This window comes from Gigantopelta aegis, chromosome 2, assembly GCF_016097555.1.
Source record: "Gigantopelta aegis isolate Gae_Host chromosome 2, Gae_host_genome, whole genome shotgun sequence".
Classification (NCBI taxonomy): Eukaryota; Metazoa; Mollusca; class Gastropoda; order Neomphalida; family Peltospiridae; genus Gigantopelta; species Gigantopelta aegis.
The window spans coordinates 19671499-19685731 of record NC_054700.1 but is presented as its reverse complement, the minus strand read 5'-3'; the positions used below and the strand labels follow the sequence as shown (position 1 = coordinate 19685731).

Genomic DNA, 14233 nt, shown 5'->3' with positions numbered 1-14233 from the left:
GCCCAACCTTGCTGATATGGAGTAAACTGAACAAAAGCAATGACAGAAAAAACAAAAGCTTGGGAATAAAGAACAGTATCAAACCCAAAACATTAATTAAATATTATTATAATAACCAATTTATTGTAATAAACAGTGACATTCCCGTCTGCTTATATGTATATAGAGTACGGCGATTTCGCCCAGCAGTATATGGAATTTACGGCTATCTCGCCCGTGGCGAGATCACCTGGGCGAGATCGACCGGTGGCGAAATCGCTGGATTCGCATCGTATTTGCTAAATCCGTCCGTGTCCCCCTCCCCTCTCGCTTTAAAGGTAGGATCAACTCAAACAAGAGCCATGTGTGTTGGAAAGATGCATACCCGGAGCACCAACACATACTAACACTTTAGTAAATAAAAAACGCGTAATTTTAGAGTTAATAAAAAAACCCACGATTATTCCTGCTAACTGGGGGCAGCCATTTTGTTTCGTTTTTGTGACGTCCGGTAGGATAGCTTGTGGCGAAGTGACATCAGCTCCTGGCCATCTCCTGTATGTACAGTGTAAACAAAAGCAGTAATTTTCGACAAGGCGCTTCTCTTTGATCAACCTGGCTTGTAAAACAGCATCAATGACGTAATAATATAATAAACTATTTAACTAAATATATTTCAAATTGCATTAACGGAACAAAATGGGGTTATGGTATTTTTCTCTGTTAAATAATCCAAAGGAAAAATGTACACTATTAGGCCTATTGATATGCTACTTTGAAACAAAAACGACAACCCACGATACCCAAGTGATAATTTTCTTTTCTTTGGGACTACGTAATTGGTCAGTTCTGTGGTTTTAGATGGAAAAGTCTACTTAATCAATAGTTTTACAGAACTATTTACAGTAATAAACCATGTCCATTACCATTTTAGGGGCGACAGGTAATATTCCACAATACCGGTATGCATTTTTGTGTCTAGACAGCGTCAATTAATTGGCTCGTCTGGTTACCAATCAAATACACACCTTACAATCAGGAATCACATGAAGAAGCAACTAACAGCATAGACCAATTAACTAAGAAAACACTCCGTGTATCATTTCAGTATGTAGATTAATGCATGGGCAAAACATTGTTAATTATTTTATTGGTATTTTATTTTGTATTGAAAAATAATATATATATATATATGATCTTTCTAACTATAGACCAATTTCTCTTACCAGTAATATATTTAAACTTTTTGAAAAATGCATTTTCAAACGTATTAACTTCATTAGGGATAATAAAATCATAGCACAGCTCCAATTTGGTTTCATTCCTGGTGATTCAACAGTTAACCAACTTATTGAATTACAACTTCATTTGCCAGGAAATGGATGGAGGGAAAGTGGTCAGAGCAGTATTCTGTGATATAAGTAAAGCATTTGATAGGGTCTGGCACAGGGGTCTAATTCACAAATTGGAATCTGTTGGAATAAATGGTAAACCTCTAAAATGGCTTAAAAGCTATTTGTTTGGTCGTAAACAGTGTGTAGTAATACATGGTCATTCTTCGAGCGCAAAAGAAATTCCTTCTGGTGTCCCTCTGGGTTCTGTGCTTGGTCCAAACTTGTTCTTGATTTATATCAATGGTATTGTAAATGGAATTGCATCGAACATACGACTTTTCTCTGACGATACCTCTCTTTGTATCTCAGTCAAAAACCCAGAGGCCTGTGATCTTGAGCAAATTAATACTTGGGCCAAAACGTAGTTGGTTAAATTTAGTCCAGAAAAAACTAAAACATCATATTTAGTAGCAAATGTTCTGTTACAAATAATCCACCCCTATTTTAAGATAATGTACAGATATCGATAGTTGAATCTCATAAGCATCTGGGCCTGACATTTCAACGATCAGGAGACTGGCATTACCACATAAACAGTCTTATCGATAAAACAAGTAAAATGATATAACTGCCTCAGGTCTTTTAAATATCGTCTTTCTAGAAATAATATGTACATCATTTATTCTTCCAGTATTTGATTATATTGATATTATTTGGGATAACTGTTCCTTTCAGTTAGCATAAAACCTTGAAAATATTCAGTTAAATGCTCTTAGAACAGTTTGTGGTGCTGTTAGGGGAACTTCACACGATCTTATTTATAAAGAAACCGGTTTCGCACCACTCTCAAAAAGGCGTAAACAACATATATTATTATGCATGATGTGACGGTACATGCTCTTAATTTTGTTTTCGCCTGTGGCGATATTAATTGTTTTAGAGGGCCGTGTGCAGTTCCAAATTGCACTTAAGCCCAGATGGGCAACTTGTTACGTGATACCTTTGCGCGACCGTCGTCTAATACACACCCAGCCCAGGTGCGGAGCCCAGGTGGCCAGTAGTTACGTAATACCTCTGCGAGTGCGGTTTTTACAACCGTGATTTTGGCGAATGGCGACAGCCAGTCTGACGATCAGAGAAAAATATGCCGGCATGGTGGCTGTGGAAAATTCACATGATACGTGAGGTACCGCCTTGTACCCCCAGGCGATATTCGCTGTCTCTGAGAGTTTTGAATAAATAGCTAGGATTTTAGAGATATCGAGGAGAACGATAGGAAGGCTCCAGGGGAACGCTGTCCGTCCACTGAACGATCTATATTAGTTCAGACGGGACTTTGGTAAATATATATGTTCTGCTCTGTGTATAACCTTGATGTGATTGATGTGACTTTAAATATTTTAATACTGTATTATACAAATATTATTTAGACGGTGCTGCCGGTCATCTGACGCAGTAATCTGTAGGCTCACTGTCCTAAATAATTATAAAAAGCTTAGCCAGTCATCCTAGAGGACCTAGGTAAACTGTAGGTTATTGTCTTTATTGTGATAGGTACCAGTATTAATTCTGTATTACAAGGTTATTGAATGAGTAGTTAGGGTTAATTAAAAATTAACCAGTTTAGGAATAGTGTTGAAATCACTTTATTAATTAAGTTCCCCTGGAAGCGTTTCTCAATTATCACACGTATTGAACGAGTAGTAAGGGTTAATTAAAAATTAAGCAGTTAGGAATAGAGTTGAAATTCCTAATTTAATTAAGTTCCCCTGGAAGCGTTTCTCAATTATCACACGTTATTGAACGAGTAGTAAGGGTTAATTAAAAATTAACCAGTTAGGAATAGAGTGTAATTCCTTTATTAATTAAGTTCCCCTGGAAGCGTTTCTCAATTATCACACGTGTGGGTGTTGTGTCACGGTGAAGTGATTAGCATATTGTGTAAACTAGACACCTAGAGATTAACTAATTAAGTGATCAGTTCTGGGTTGTTATTATTGTTGTTATTAATTAACTACTGCGGCAGTACATTTGTCAGCGTAGGTTAATACAGATTCCAAAGAGTATTGTGTTTTGTTGTGTTTTCTAGTGAACTAAACGTGCTATATTATATATACTTTATATAAGATCTTATCTCTGATCATACCTAGAGACGAGCCACAGCGGATATAACTGCTTGTTACAGAGAGATCTAATAGATATACAGTTAGGAGAGATATTTGGATAATCGTGTTTTATTCAGTTACGGGTATTATAGAATCCTCGTGACACATGATATTTAACCTGTCAAATAACTTGTTACTTATTTATGTAACTCTTTGCATTTGCGTAAAGCAGATCACTTGAATAGGCCTACTTATATACTTTGTCGTACAACACAACGTCAGTTAAATTATGGAATAATAGGCCTATGTCTACTAACATCAAAAATGTAAATCATTAACTACGTTCAAACATGCAACTAATGCAACTAAACCTATCCCATCATACTTTTATTATGGTGAAAGACGTCAGCAGATACTACACTGTCGACTTAGAATGGGTAACAGTAACCTAAATGGTCATAAATGTAAGCGTCATCTCATAGATAATCCTAAATGTGTTTGTGGGCATCATGTGGAAGATGCTTAACATTTCTTGTGTCATTGCCCTCTGTTCAGGGTGCATCGAAATACCCATTTACAGAAATATCTACATGTTAATCATAACATTTTATTATTTGGCGATCTACACTCAGCTATTCAGGAAAATATAGACATTTTAAATTCCGTTCATGACTTTATTGTTAGAACTAAACGTTTTGAAACTTAATAGCACTGTTTCATTTCTCTACCTGTCTTAATTCTCTATACGCAGGCCCTACTTTTCCTTTCTGTAGCTCACTTTTATGTTAAAGGGACATTCCTGAGTTTTCTGCATTGTAAGATCTTTCCGACTAATAAAATATTTCTATGATTAAACTTAAATATTAAATATATTTTCTTGTTTAGTATAGCAGTGTCTGTATATTCAATGTGTTTCTGGTCGTCTTAATATTTGTAAGAAGCCCAAACTGGATATTGTCTTCAAATAATTTCGTACGTACGAAAAAAAAATATTTTAGGAAATAAAATGAAATTTAACCTAGTACAAATATTAGAACGGCCAGAAACACATTTAATATACAGCCCGTAGTATATTATGGAACAAAATATATTTGATATGTAATTACAGTCGTTAAAAAGTATATGTTAGTCAATAACATCTTAAAAAATCCAGCAAACTCAGGAATGTCCCTTTAATTATCTACTGTTATGTTTTATTAATGTTAATTATTATATGTACTTAGTCTGTCATTTTGTCACAGATTGTAAAAATATGTAGGGAAAGGTCCTAATATAGGCTTGTAACCTGTCGACCAATCCCACCAGAAAAAGTGAAATAACAGGCGCGGATCCAGGATTTTTAAATGGGGGGGGGGGGGGGGGGCGAGGGCATGCTCCCCCGCGAAATTTTGAAATAAGTGCATTTTTGTGTAATTCCACTCTAGTGTATGCTATAGTTAAAAAAAAAAAAAAACTTGACCCCGTAAATAGTTTATTAGAAATAGTTTGTTAGCTGAAACACTTATTAAATGATAGGCCTATGTGGCAAGCCGCTAAATATATAGCACTTTAAGTAGCCTTATAACTATAATAATAATAATTATTATAATAATAATAATAATAATAATCTTTATTTAAAGAAGGTTACACGAATAGCAGTACACTAAGTTCCCTTGTGGCCTTCTGTCTATTAAGTATTAAACAATAATAATAATAATAATAATAATAATAATAATAATAATCTTTATTTAAAGAAGGTTACACGAATAGCAGTACACTAATTTCCCTTGTGGCCTTCTGTCTATTAAGTATTAAACATTATTACTCAACATATAATGAAATAAACAATGTAATAACAAAACACAACATAATTATTCAAAAAACTATATTATAAATTATTTAATTCTGTCTAATGTATATAATTAGTCGTTCATTATTCTTATGACTAGCTTTATTATTGCTAGATCACCATACTTTGTTTATATGTATAATTATATGTATACATCATAATATGTAAGCACGGTAATTTAACGCATTTTGTATTGTAAATAAAGATGGGAATTTAGACCATTTATATACTGGCCACTTTGTATTTGTAACGCTTGACAAATCTAACCACCAACTCAGTCTATTAGTATTCGATGTACACAATACTGACTGCCATCTAGCGTTCGGAAAAGATGGCGAGTCAAGGATTTCGGCAAGAAATGCCGCGTTCGGGCGGTTACCAGAATGTTGACTGGGCAAAAAAAATACCCGTCAGGAAATGGAGTGGTAATTTAGTAACCGTAATTTTTTAAACCATAAATATGTTACTTTTCTTTTACTTCGTGATCAAATGAAAATGATATCAGTTATGACCTTCAGTAATAAACTAAGGCCGATAATTCTTAATCTTGTATCACTGCTATGATCACTCTTTACTTTTGGGGTAATTCCACTACTGTACGTTAATTAAGTGCTCAGAAACTAAATCTTGTAGCAAGGAGTTTATTTTGCTAGTGATAATCACTAGTGCAATATACAATCCTACAATGCCACACAATTCACCACCAAGCCTGTTTCAGTGTTTTCCCCAGTCAGATCTCCCCCAATCCCCCATCATCGCCCATGTCACTTCGCCTCATACAAGTTTGCAGAAAGAGTTCCATATTTCCCACATATTTGGGGTATTGAATTAGCGTTATCAACTGAATGTTGCATTAAGTACAAGCAAGCCAAGGTAATGAGGTTAATCGGGCTAACGCATTATGCCTGTAGCGAGCTCTGAATGGTTCCAAGCAATTTTGCTCGGAATGGAATTGCAGTCAAAATAACGACTCCCATCACATTTTTCCGGCCACCACCCTAATCATATATTGTGATCCATTTCGAGCTTATGGAGACCAAGAAATGTTTTTGGGTGGTCTAGTGACATATGCAAAACCAGTAGCCTGATGGGCTAGTGACTTAAAAAAAACAACCCAAAACACCGCTAGCTAATTAAGTTAATTAACATATCCCGCACACTATCCGCTGACGCACATTTGATAAATGTTATTGTGACATTGGTCATCGCATAATGTCAATAAATCAATAAGTATATACATGTATTAATATTCAACTTGAACTAGATTTCTATAAAATGCAGTAAAACTTTCTACATCGTCAATTACAACAAGACACACTGCACTTTATTTTCTTTTCATTTTCAAGTTTCATGGACAGGAAACAACCGTAACAAAACGTGTGTTTTGAGTGGTTGTACAAGTCACGTGGTAGTAAAATCTCCCACATGTATATAAGGTAACAAAGGTGTGAATAGCCAGTCCTAATTAATTAAAAGGCTAGTATAACTGAAGTACAACCCCAGTCATGTTTAGAATTACTGTGTTTGTCTTATTTATCTATTGTCTTCTAGTTTAATGCCTCGCTTACTTGCGATAGGGATGATGGCAATTGGAACACAATAACAGAGCCAGCTTGACCTGTTTAATGTGTGTAGCAGTTTGGATAATGTTTCAAATCTGTACAAGATAATACTTTTTTTTGTCTATCACTTAACAAGTTAAAGGGACAGATTCTAGTTTTTAAACACTACAGCATATTTTTCACTATTAGAGCCGTTTATGATCACTGAAATCAAACATTACTTATATTTTATTGTTTAGATATCCATTTCTGTAAAACCGAAGTGTTTCTGGTCATCCTGTTCTTTCTAATATCGCAAAATGCATTTTTCATATTTTTAAAAATGCACATGTGTCTGAGAAGTAGCAGTTATTGATTCAAGTTCCTAGTCTATTTTTTAAGGATCTTTTCCAGTTATAACATCACAGACTCTTGTTTCACTCTGTTGTAGCTTTATCCAAGTGTGTTACAGTCAGGGCTTCTTAATTATGGTAGCCCCACTCCCATGGCTAGTGATATTCAATGTCGGGCTAAGTAAATATCTATTATTGCCATGCCCAACGGCTAGTAAAATCTTTTGGTCAAATGTTGATCCTGCCCTGAACCCAATCCCCTAATGTTAGTGTGTTTAAGCTCTATCTATCTGTTTAGGTGACACATCTTATTATTACCATTATTTAGTAAACATTTATTAACTTAAAGTGAAGTAGGGCTAATGAATTTTAAATCAGGGCTAGTGAATTTTTAAAATCACTGATCCCACGGCTAGTGGATTTTATAAACATTCTAGAAACCCTGGGTACGGGTTTGTAGATTAACTAAACTTAGTTTCATTTTTACGAGTTGAAACTAGGGTCTGTGCCTTTAAATCTTGCCAATATATTTGTTGATATCTGTCTGACAATGGATACTAGTATATTGCCCTATAGGCTATTTGAGCAACAGATGTCACCGTACCTAGTGACTATATACTAGTACATGTATATATATATATATATATATATATATATATATATATATATATATATATATATATATATATATATATATATATATATATATATATAATATATATATATATATCTATCTATATCTATCTATCTGTATCTATCTATATCTATATATCTGTATCTATATCTAGATATATATCTATCTATATCTATGTATCTGTATCTGTATCTAGATCTAGATAGATATAGATAGATAGATATGTAGATAGATATATATCTATATCTATATCTATATCTATATACACACACATACATATACACACACATACATATACACACACATACATGTACTCATGTAAGCCGTTTTTTAGGTACTATACCGTGGCAGTTATTTGTTTAATTGCTGTGGTAGACAAAAGTTTGAACCCAGCTGTGTACATACAGTAACATTACATGTGTACTTGTTTCTTTTCAGGTTATTCTCAGTTTGGAGCTTTTATTGCATTCACGTCGGTAGCGTGGGTTGCTTATTGGTACGACAAGAAAAGAATGAAGTTAGTTTTTCTTTTCTTGTTTTATGTTATATGCAGTATGTGAATCAATATACTACATGTTCATATTATCCTACAGATAATTTCCAAGTATTAAAAGCTTGCTCTTGAATCTTTCTGTTGGCAGAACTTGTTTAAAAGCACCATGCGGATGGCCCTGGTTGTTTCTTTGTGTAGCAGCTTAATATCATCTGGAAATACTGTGTAGTTTTTTTTTTTTTTTTTAATTATATAAAATGTTGAAAATTTTGAAATCTTACTTATTTCGATTCATAAAATTCATTTGTGTTCCCCCCTCCATTATTGGTTTGACAGGGAACATTTTATTAACTATTGCATTACAAGTTTTAAATATGGCTACACTTCTAAAATGTTAAATACACATGTAGTTGCTAATAAAATCTTTTAATATTCATTAGCAATTGTGTCTAAACTAATGAAAGTCTGAAAACTAAATATTCTCTATTGATATGACTGCCATATGTTGTAGCTGATCTGTGAACAAAAGTCAGACATCATTTTGATAATCACATTAATTTTGTAGCCAATCTAACTGCCCCAAGAAATTATCAACATGTAAATTGTATTAATCCCTCCAAAATTTCTACTTGACGGTAGGAAAATTAATGTGAATGTTATATTCTCAATAATAAAATAGAAAATAAGATATACTAGTATTACTACTTACTAGAGACAGCAGCTTTAGCGTATCATCATAACAGTATTTGGTCTTACCTCTGAATGTCGTGGAACCAATTTCGGGGCTGCATAGATTGCACAATAAATTGTTATGGATCTCACAAAATCATGTTTGTGTAACCTATTTGCCATTTGCGCAAAACTTGTACAGTACTGAACAATATTTTCCTCATCCTTGCACTAATTTCCATAAACATTCCGAGTCAACAACCATAGCCATTTTCTTTTCTTTTTATTGGTAATTTATATGACATTTTACATGAGTAAATTATGTAGTGTTTGTTTTATATTATTTTGAAAATGGGTTACATAAAAAATAAAAGGTGTTACGTGAAAATAATTTCTAATTTGTGCAGCACTGCCCTGGTTAAAAGTGTCTGTATTAGAAAGTACATATTGCTAGTGTGGTAATAATAATATTTTTTTTGTTTCAGAACGGAAGAGTTGGAGATGCGTGATGCAAGAATTGCTATAATACCGTTATTACAGGCAGAGCGTGACCGTCTGTAAGAGTTTGCATTTAATGTTCACTTTTAATAGTAATTTTTTAAAGGCATATTGTCACAGACCACTGACCTATTACATGGCCTAACAAAGTATTACTTAAATATATATCTATATTTGATTTGTCCCAAAATGTACTTTATTCAACCATCTACGTAACCACCATACTCCACTTATTAATGATATTTTGTAAAAATAATTGAATTGCTGAGAGGGTTGACATGGATTTCACTCCATCATGGTGTAGTTAAAGTGATGCAATAGCTAGATTTGGTCTGTAAAAATTAATGTAATGATTTATTATTCATTTTTAGAGACCATATTTTAAACTTACTTAAAAAGCAAATTATTTAACTGAAGCCAGTTTCAGAAATGGCATAACTTATTATGTTCTTTAGAGAAAAATAACGAGAAATAAACTTGTTATAAGCCAATCTATAAAAATCTGTACTCTTGCCTTTTCATCCACTAATATTGTTGACTTATGCAGTATACAAAAACAACTATGGTTTTAATAAACTCGTGTTTAAGCTACAAATCCCAACTAGTTCCTGTTGACTGGTACATGTACATAAAAGGCTATGATATGCAGGGCTCGAACTTAAGAATTGGGTCTCCCACAACAATTTTTTAAATAATTTTTAACAGTCCACCGACGGCAAGTTTGAGCCTGCCTATGGCAATTTTTTTTAAAAGTGACATTTGCAGAAAATAAACCTGACTGAACAGCTATCTTGTTATATGTAGACAAATTTTAAATGTGCAAATGTTAAATATTGGCAGATAATGTACACTAGGTGTATACATTTCGGCATTGTTGAGGAGCTTTATCGACTGCACAGTAGTGCCATTGGTGATGCTCACTACCTACGGCAATTTATATCTCAATGACGGCACTTGCCGTCATTAAGTTTGAGCCCTGGATATGTACTGTCCTTTCAGCATATGCTGCTGTTTAATCAGAATGAGTAATCTATGTAATATTGAAATAACCATAAATTTTAGACACCAAGAAGGAGCTTTATATATGCTGAAGTGTCATTAAACATATTTATACTACTCAAAAGAATTTAAGGGTCAGACGATATTTTCTACCACCACTCCTACCACGTCACAGAACGGCCAGACGCCACTGGTGCACGCTTCATCTGCGGTGGCAACGTGTTCAGTGGGGTCAAGTGATGTTCACTGATGAGTCCAGGTTTAGTCTCCAGTTCAACGACGGTCGGGTTCGTGTCTACAGACGTCCTGGGGAGCGCTTCGCTGATGTTAACGTTAGACAACGTCACCGGTTCGGTGGTGGCAGCGTCATGGTGTGGGGCGGCATCTCTATCCACCACAGGACCCCCCTCTATGTGGTGGATGGCAATCTGAATGGAATCCGCTATCTGAATGAGATTATCCGGCCGTTGGTTCTCCCAGGCCTTCAGCAGATTGGCGGCGGGGCAGTTCTGCAGGATGACAATGCCAGACCCCACTGCGCCAGGGTGGTAACGGACTTTCTCAGACAACAAGGTATCGCCAGGATGGATTGGCCAGCATATTCGCCTGACTTGGCCCCAATAGAGCACGCCTGGGACGAATTAGGCAGGAGAGTTCGGGATAACCATGCCCCTCCAGCCAACCTTCATGATCTGGGTCAACTTCTTATGGCAGAGTGGCAGGCCATTCCCCAAGAGTTCTTCAGACGTCTGATCAACAGCATGAGGCAACGATGTGTCGAGTGTATTCGTGCCAGGGGTGGATTCACACACTATTAAACGAATGTTCTAATGTGTAAAATCCATGTTTGACAACCTTCAACTTTGACAGCATGTCATGTGACTTTCTTGTATACAGTGACGTTTATTTGTGGTTTTTTGTAAATATGGAACAATAAATAAAAATTTTGGTGTAGTTTACATCATCAATCTAATACACTCTGAAACTTATTTGGTTATACATTTTTGACCCTTAAATTCTTTTGAGTAGTATATATTCCTTTCCTTTTCATAATATTAAATTTTCAATAATGTTGATTATGTATAGGGATATAAGAGCTGCCAAACATGTTCAGGTTTTTTTCATTTGTAAGGTGGGCAGAGGTAGGTTTTTTTTCTCTCTATTTGTTTTTTTTTACGGTTTTTCAAATATTTCGATTTGTTTTCTGTTTTTGTTTTTTTGGTGGGGTTTTTCACATCCCCAATTTTTTCTGTTCCAGATTTTTGATCCAGCAGCGTAAGAACCGGGATGAAGAGAATGAGCTGATGAAGGATGTTCCCGGCTGGAAAACAGGAACACTGTGGGGGAAACCGGTGTACCACAATATCCGAGACCGATACATCACACCAGCCACTGAAGAATTCTTCGCCCACTCCAGCTACTGGGACAAATACAGTGTTACCATGGAAAAACTAAAGCATTAACGGATTAACAAATGACTAGAACTGTGTTGCATAAATTCTAAATTGTTTTGGTGGACGTATTGAAAAGAATTGGACATGGTTGTTTTATTTATAGTCATTAAAGTTGTTTTAATATTATTTGGAAATAAAGCCATTTCTTACTGAATTTTCCATACTGCAAAACACAATGCCTTTCTAACTTTGTAAAAAGCTGTATTCTTCACAGTGATTTTGCTAATTTAGAGTAAATCCGATTGTAGCAACCATGTCTAGTTCTAAAGTGTCCCATGGTGAGAGTTTCTAAAGTGGTTTGAATATTTCGTTACAAACCATCAAGTGTGAATATATTACAAAACTTTGTGTAGTGACTGGTGTAAATCCTGAATTTGGTCAAGTTTGAATAATGAGTGCTAACTACTAGGTGTTTTAGAAACAAAAGTTACATGTATACATATACATGCATAGGCATATGGAAGACATTTTACTTGGAGGTATTTGCCATGAAATTTCTAAAGGTAAATTATTCTTTGCCCTGAAAATTAGTCTTCAGATTCCAGACTAAACGAGAAAGACTTTTTTGGTTCAACATGGTTTGAGAAAATATACCACATATTCAGTGTGGTTAAAGTGATTCGGAAAGGGATGAATTTCACTGTGTCTTTTCATGCCTGTTTTAGGTATATTTTCCAATTTGTAGCATCCTATTTTCAAATTTAATGAGCAAGCTATGTATAGAATGAATATATGTTTTTCAAAAGAAACCAGTACTTGAATTATTGGAGATAAGCTTGTAAGAGTTATTGTACTTACGTATTTAAAGCTGGTAACCACAAGTGTGGTTTAATAATGCATTTTGACAACTGTCCGTTACTTTTCTTTCATAATGCCATATGTGTTGCATTCTGTAGTTCTTAAGAGAGATCTTTGTCTGCGTTAAAACTTCAACAGTACCATATGAAGATTGTTTTCTAACAGATAATTCTGATTAGACTGTTTTGAAAACAGTTTGTAAATAAATAAAGTAAAAATAAAGAGATCTTTTGTTGTTGTTGTTGAGATAACCTTGAAAGCAGTGCAGTAATTGTACATTAACATGTTGAGTGGAAATAACATTCATATTCATGGCATTACAGATCTATATAGCTTTTGGAATATTGGCTCAGTTGGTATAGTGCTCGCTTGACGTGCTTTGGTCTCCGAATAGTATCATTGGTGGCTCGATTTTCTGGTTTGGGTTTTCTCCCCTGTCCAAACCAGTGTCCCATGACTGGTATATCAAAGACCATAGTGTGTGCTGTTACGTCTGGGAAAGTGCATATAAAAGATCCCTTGCTGCTGATGTAAAAATGTAGCCAATTTCCTCTAAATAGAGAATAATACACGAGTGGCTGTTCGATCCCATTTATCTTACAATTTTTTTTAATATATCTAATGAGTGAAATAAGAGTTTGATACGTTTTTAAACGAGTTGTAAGATAAACGGTATCTAACCAACAAATGTATTATTCTATTTCTTTCATATCCTCAAAAAATCTTTTTCGACTAAAAGTTATTTACAGCCCTTGCACTTACACATCAGACAAATGATTGTCAGGTTAACTGTCACAATGTAATCGATTTCGATCATGATTTTTTTTCATTGGATGTATGGCATTGGTGATCTGATCATCACCTAGGAGCAGCCAGTCGTATGTCTTGAAATTGTTAACACGTACTTGTGTTATAAAAAATAAAGAATGATGTTCTCACTAACGGGTGTATAAGAAGACTATATATATATATATATATATCAGAATATCAAATGGTTCAAATCTAATTGCCGATTATTGATAAATCAATGTGCTGTTGTGGGCTATAGGGGCATTCTTACTTGGTGTTTCATCGAATCAAGAAAATCCTGGAAAGTCTTTGGAATTTACAAACATTCCAGGCCTGGAAGATGTGGAATTATAATTTATAACATAGTCATTGAAAACGATTTTTGTTTTGACACAGTTCACACCTGGCACCAGTTAGTTTATTGACAGCTTAATGGGGAGGTGTAAGATTTCTCTCTAGCTAACAACTAACAACCAACCGTCGATCCACTGTCCTTCATACATGTAGGTAGCCCAGACAGCATGTCTGTTTTTCTATCATAATCAAATATAAACAAAAAATCTAATTCATTGAATTAAGGGATAATCCAAAACTGTTTGATGGAAATAAAATGTTTTTAAGACCACTTGTTTTGCTGTTGGTATGACAGTTACATGTATTGGACCGTCACTACCTGGTACCACATAAGCAAACAAAACAAAAACAAAATGAAAAGTTTCTTTGAGCCTTTATTAAATGCCTGCAAAAACACACTACCAA

At 34.6% G+C, this 14233-nt stretch overlaps 1 protein-coding gene across 1 annotated transcript; it reads left to right on the top strand.

Moving 5' to 3' along the window:
• The first annotated feature begins 5521 nt into the window (after nt 1-5521).
• Nucleotides 5522-12909, top strand: LOC121382480 (NADH dehydrogenase [ubiquinone] 1 alpha subcomplex subunit 13-like). Its single transcript, XM_041511981.1, has 4 exons — nt 5522-5671; nt 8213-8291; nt 9422-9493; nt 11692-12909. Exons 1-4 carry the CDS (start codon nt 5578-5580, stop codon nt 11894-11896), a joined length of 450 nt encoding a protein of 149 aa, XP_041367915.1. The 5' UTR covers nt 5522-5577; the 3' UTR covers nt 11897-12909.
• The last annotated feature ends 1324 nt before the right edge of the window (nt 12910-14233 follow it).